The sequence below is a fragment of the Salvia splendens genome, chromosome 3 (genome assembly GCF_004379255.2).
Source record: "Salvia splendens isolate huo1 chromosome 3, SspV2, whole genome shotgun sequence".
NCBI classification, from domain to species: domain Eukaryota; kingdom Viridiplantae; phylum Streptophyta; class Magnoliopsida; order Lamiales; family Lamiaceae; genus Salvia; species Salvia splendens.
This window is the reverse complement of record NC_056034.1, coordinates 3,575,648-3,581,647: the sequence shown is the minus strand read 5'-3', so window position 1 is coordinate 3,581,647 and position 6,000 is coordinate 3,575,648. Positions and strand designations below refer to the sequence as shown.

Here is a 6,000-nt window from a genome sequence, read left to right as displayed (position 1 = left end):
AAAGTCTCAAAAAATGCAAAGTACCTTAACTGAATTTAAACTTTAATCAAAAGACCTTTGGTGCAATTTATTTTCGTGAAGTATTATATGCATGCATTGTATTTTATATTCATCAATTACCAAATTTGTAGTTCACTTTTAAAATACTCTTTTATCTCTGTCCACCAATAATCGTTCTATATTGTCATTTTCATCTGTTACCAATAAATGTCTCATACGTGTTTTTACTACTTTTGATAATAGACCTATATTCCACTATCTTCTCACTCACATTTAATTATAAAATTATGAGTCACCTTCCACTAATCATTTTCACTATTTATCTTAAAATCGCTACCCAGTCAAATTAGGCCTTGTATTAATGGACAGAGGGGTAACAAACTACTTTGTCCCATTCAAAATAAAGTAATTATATTTCAACATGAAATTTTATGTAATTTTTTTTAATGTGTTAAGTGGTGAATTTTTTTAAAAAAATAATGCTATTTTTATATTTATAAAGATGCCATTTTAAATGAAATACCTTTAGGCATCCACAGTGGGGCGGATGATAGGCCGCCCGATGCCTCGGGCGCGCCATCGTCCGCCACTGTGGGTGCGCGGACGATGCATCGTCCTCGCCCTAAGCCTAGTCCGCGGACGATAGGGCATCGGCTGCCCATTGTGGGCGACGCGGACGATGCAACGCGTTTTTTATTATTTTATTATTTTTTAAATTCGAAAATTGTGTTTATATAAATACCCCTACCCCACATTTCATTTGTAACCTTTCGATTCAGTTTTCCACTCTCAACTTACGCTATAAAATGGATTCCAGTGAATACTCAAGTCCCAATAGCCCGATGTTTGGAGACGATGCACGTTGGCCTAGTACACAACCAGACAAATATCGGTCGTTCGACCCCAACACGCAGTACGATCCCGATTTCAGTACGGATTCGTACGGTCTCTCTGACATGGAGCCGTCTCCAACTCGCCCTGCGTCATTTTGTAGAGTAGAACTTTTTTTTTCTAACCCGTGTAACTTTTTTTTAACCAATGTAGTATTTGCCATTTTTCATTTAATCGTTGTGTTTTTAATTAGTTTGCATTTATATATTTGAAAACATTTAAATTAATTAACAAAATAATAGTAAAACCTATAGGGCGCGCCTTAATGGCCCCACTGCAGGTGGAAGAGTAGAAGGATAAAATGCAGATGTGGCGGTGCATAGGGCGGGCTTTAGGACGCCTTATTGCTGATACCCTTATAAATTTGTGAAAAAATTTGAATTGAACTAAAAGACCTAGATTGCAAGTAATAGTGGTTAAAATTTTAAAGTCCAGAATCAACTCGAGCAAAATAAAAAATAAAACTGCCAACTAAGAATAGAAAAAAATTAAATATAGGAATAGATGCTCTCAAAAGCAGAAGGACAAGACATAAGTCTTGCATCGGAAGTAGCGAAAGCGTCGCAGTTATACAAACCCCCAAAATAAAGTGGAGTAAAAAATACTTTCCCTATCACACTACTAAGTTTAGCTATTATTTTGCAAAAATAATAATAAGTAATTAAAATTAAGAAAAAGTAAAGTAAGAAAAAAAATAATATAAAAGATGGGATATATATTATTATCTTATTTATTTTACTTTATCTCTACTTTAACTATTTATTACTATCAATGTTTCAAAACAACGTCCGAATAGGAACGCCTCACTTGTAATGGGACGAATGTACTCCCTCCGTCCTAACGAAGTTGAGACATAACTTTTAGGCACGAAGATTAAAAAATTATGTTGAAAAGTAAGAGAGATGAATAAAGTAGTAAAGATAAAGAGAGAGTAAAGATAATGGAATAAAGTAAGAGTGATATTTTATTTTTTGTTAAAAAAGAAAATGACTCAACTTAGTTGGGACGTCCCAAAAGGAATATTACTCAACTTAGTTAGGACGGAGGGAGTAATACCTAACTATATCCCACAAGAATATGTACTTTGGTTAGAGGTTTTAATGCATAATTAAAAAAGTAAGAAAATGATAGAAAGAAAAAGTAATTAATGTATTGTCAGTGGAGAATGTGTCACACCTCAATAGAGAAAAAAGAGTTTTCAAAATTGAAATGTGTATATAATTACTAAAAAGGAAAGAGTGCATATCCATTTGGGACGGATGAAGTATTCTATATATTTATATAAATGCAATTATTAATGCATTTTAAAATTTTTAAATAAAAAGAAACTAATTTCAGATATTGGCCCCACTTTGAAATCTGCGACAGAGACGGCAGTTTCACTTCCCAGCTTTCTCTCTCATGGATTTATATATTAAATGCCATTGCCTCTCTCTCTCTAGAATTATGCATTTATAGCTCTCTCACTGCCAATAATTTGCAACTCTAGGACTATAAATGTTGCTAAGATTGCATCTTTTTGTATTTTCATTTTCTGGGTCGTGTCAATTCTCTGCCAAAGCGAAGCTTAAAATTCTACTCTTTCACACCTTTCAATCCCATAAACAACACAACGGAAAAATCAAAGAATCTGGGGTTTAACCAACACCATTTTTTCAAGGTCCGTTTATTCCACACTTTTTTCTTTTATTTATTTTCTGGCCTTTTAATCTTCATTCACCAGCTTGATTTTTCTGCTGACGTTTGATTGATTTCATCTCGATGTTTTGGTTGATTTGCAAAAATGAAGCTCTTTTTTCCAATCTCCGCTTAAATCACTTGGTTTCGGCATTTTTATTTTCAGTTTCTAGCTTTGTTGAAATGGAATCAGTGTGTTTTGTATAATTGTAGCATCTTCTGTTTTTATGTCATGTTTTGCTTGAAGCTGCCCCTTCTGGTTTTGGGAATTAGGGTTTTGAATTATTTGATCTTAATCTGCCACTTGTTTTAGTGGGGGTGTGGTGATGGATGAGGTTGAAAAGGCAAATACTGCAGCTGTAGAGAGCTGCCATAGAGTGATTAGCATCTTAAACCATGCTCAAGATCAAAATTTGAGTAGAAATTTAGTGCAACAAACAGGGGAGGCTGTGCAGCGTTTCAAGAAAGTAGTCTCTCTCCTCAACTCAAGCTGCGGTCATGCTAGAGTCAGAAAGAGCAACAAATTCCAGCCTCATTTCCCTCCAACCATATTCCTTGAAACCCCCATTTCCCAAAATGATGATCAGCAGCACCCTAAACCCCTTCATATGCTTCAGATCAATCCCAATTCACGCCAAGAATCTGTATCCGTAGCCAAAAATTCTCTCACATTGGGAAACCCTTCTATGGAATTGAGCTCCCATGGCAAGAATCTCCGCCTCTCGCAGCAAACACCGCTGCCCAATTACCATTTATTGCAGCAGCAGCAGAGGTTTCAGCAGTTGAAGCAGCAGCAGCAGGCTGAGCTTATGTATAGGCGTAGCAATAGCGGTATTAGCCTTAACTTCGATAGCTCCTCGTGCACCCCTACAATGTCCTCAACTAGGTCTTTCATCTCCTCGGTGAGTATGGATGGTAGCGTGGCAAACATGGATGGACGTGCCTTCCGTTTGATTGGTGCAGCGCGGTCTGCTGATCAGGCGTCGTTTCATCAGAAGAGGAGGTGTTCTGGGAGGGGAGAGGATGGAAGTGTTAAATGTGGAGGCAGTGGCAGATGTCATTGCTCTAAGAAGAGGTGCTTGTTATAACTTTTTGCCTGGTGATTGCTTTGAATTTGCTATCTAGTCTAATTTGTGTGATGTTAATGCAGGAAGCATAGAGTGAAAAGGTCTATCAAAGTGCCTGCTATAAGCAACAAAATTGCTGATATTCCCCCTGATGAGTACTCGTGGAGGAAGTATGGCCAGAAACCAATCAAAGGCTCTCCTCACCCCCGGTATGGCTTGATACACACTTCATGTTATTTCGTGATTATTGGCCTGCTGTATTTTTTTATAGTAGCAATTCAAACTGCTTATTGTTGAGATGATGCTTGTTAGTTTGTAGTCACAATGTGGTTTGGAATTTTCTTGATATATTTATGTTTCAACTTCTTGATGTTTTCGCATATGATTTCAACGTGGTTTTGGTTTTTTGGCCTTGTAGATGTAACGTGGTACCAGTGTCTTTTTCTTTGTCCAAATGACAAAGTGAATCAATCTATTGTTATTCCATCGATTTTCATCCTTGATTGAAACTTTGGGTTGTGATGAATGGTTTGATCTGCAGGGGATACTACAAATGCAGTAGCATGAGAGGGTGCCCGGCTAGGAAACATGTGGAGCGATGCTTGGAAGATCCTGCGATGCTCATAGTCACTTATGAAGGCGAACACAATCACCCAATGCCTTCACAGTCGGCCAACGCATGATTTGCAGGGGATATTGCTGTTGTTCAAAAATCATCTTCTAAATTAGACTTGATTGGTTCTGTACATAAGCTGCTTGAGCTGAGGCAGGGGCAAGCTGGGCGTCGTCGTTTTCTTCAAGGCTTCTAGTTCTAGACGTTGGTAAGACATGAACTCGATCAAGATTTGGTTGTAAGAAAAAAGTTATTCCAATCAATCTTTAACTGACTGTTTTCATGTTTTGTTTTTTGAGAAGTTGGTGGATTTCTATGGTACTGATTTTTTAGCTTTATGTTTTTCCTTTGCTATTTAGTACTTTGTTTTTGCATTTAGTATAGATTGAATTCTACTCGGGTGAATTTTATTTTTTGAGCTAGTTTCCAACATAGTTTCAAATTTATCGAGAAGTTTGTTTGACAAAATTTTTACGAACAAATAGGAGGGGAGTCAATTTGAATATGTTTGGGATGTTTGATGCAATGTTTATGATTAATATCTTACCTTTTGTTTTGGTTTTTTATATTATTAGATCTTCTTGTTAATAGTAGTATTTTTAAGTTTTAAATTATATTATAGAATGAGGATACTATTATGATTTATGAATAGAGGCAACCCACATTATTATCTCTTATTTTGGGATTTAATTTCGTGTTTGTTCAAATCATGGAGTATTTTAGATGATTAATGCTTATAGTTTTATGGGACCGTTTCGCAACTTGTTCGACTTTCTTGTTTATCTAAGAAAACTATTCTTGTTTATCTTATATTTGTAAATTTTATTTTAAATATAATTTCTCGATCTATGATGGAATTATAATTTTTTAATCTAATTTATATCTAGCAAAACATATCTATAGGTCTTGTGGAGTACATTTTATTTCATTAGGCTCTTTTATTAATTGTTGATTAAATTGGTCCTTGTAAAACAAAGTACATTGAGTACAAGAGTTTTAATGAAATCAAAAAATTATCTAATAAAATAAAATATATTAGTACACTGACGATATAGTACAATGACTTCTAAATTTGATTTGCATTTATATTTTGAAATATTAGTTTCATGTCTTTGAAAGTAAATTGGTCACAAAGTGACTGTATTCAGAGTAAAAACTAAGTTCACTGAAAAATTAAAGTCTCCGTTCCTTCAAAGAGTGGAATTACTGGAATCCATATCTACACTTATCCAACAATAAATATGAACTCATCATATGTCTTTATTATCCAATAAAGGAAAATAGTTTTCAATTTTCATAATAAGAAAAGTTTTTATTTAAACATCTTACTCTAGGGGTTTTAGACTTTAATTATATTATAATAATTATCTTGAACATAAATTGAACTGAATATATAAATTAACTTGAACATAAATTGAAATTCAGAATATAAACGAATTCATAGTAAAATTTAATTATACTAATAATCATAAATATTTTGTCTCTTCCCGAATGTTGACCTAGGACTATATTTATCCAGTAAAGAAGATGTATTTCAATGTTTTAAAAATCGGATCGATAAATGAACTGATGAAGCTATTGATTGACGGTACAATTGATCGAACCGATTCAACTAATGGTCTGGCCAAAATATTGTAGCAAACAATTGTCATTAAAATGAGTTTGAAGATCTCTCATTCTTTTTAGAAATAAGTTATCAATAATAAATAGAAAAAATAAGACAAAAGAAGAATAATAAAAATGGAAAAAGAT

The 6,000-nt window shown here is 34.3% G+C and overlaps 1 protein-coding gene across 1 annotated transcript; it reads left to right on the top strand.

The window, feature by feature from the left end:
- The first annotated feature begins 2,328 nt into the window (after positions 1–2,328).
- LOC121794423 (probable WRKY transcription factor 21) lies at positions 2,329–4,586 on the top strand. The gene is made up of 4 exons (XM_042192581.1): positions 2,329–2,551; positions 2,882–3,643; positions 3,719–3,844; positions 4,177–4,586. The coding sequence occupies exons 2-4, from the start codon at positions 2,895–2,897 to the stop codon at positions 4,316–4,318; spliced, it is 1,017 nt and encodes a 338-aa protein (XP_042048515.1). The 5' UTR covers positions 2,329–2,551; positions 2,882–2,894; the 3' UTR covers positions 4,319–4,586.
- The last annotated feature ends 1,414 nt before the right edge of the window (positions 4,587–6,000 follow it).

Bases quoted from the DNA above. Each gene is read 5' to 3' on its own strand.
- LOC121794423 (XM_042192581.1), top strand. From the start codon at position 2,895: ATGGATGAGGTTGAAAAGGCAAATACTGCAGCTGTAGAGAGCTGCCAT. The intron at 3,644-3,718 runs GTGCTTGTTATA...ATGTTAATGCAG, and splicing joins TGTCATTGCTCTAAGAAGAG to GAAGCATAGAGTGAAAAGGT. The intron at 3,845-4,176 runs GTATGGCTTGAT...TTTGATCTGCAG, and splicing joins AAAGGCTCTCCTCACCCCCG to GGGATACTACAAATGCAGTA.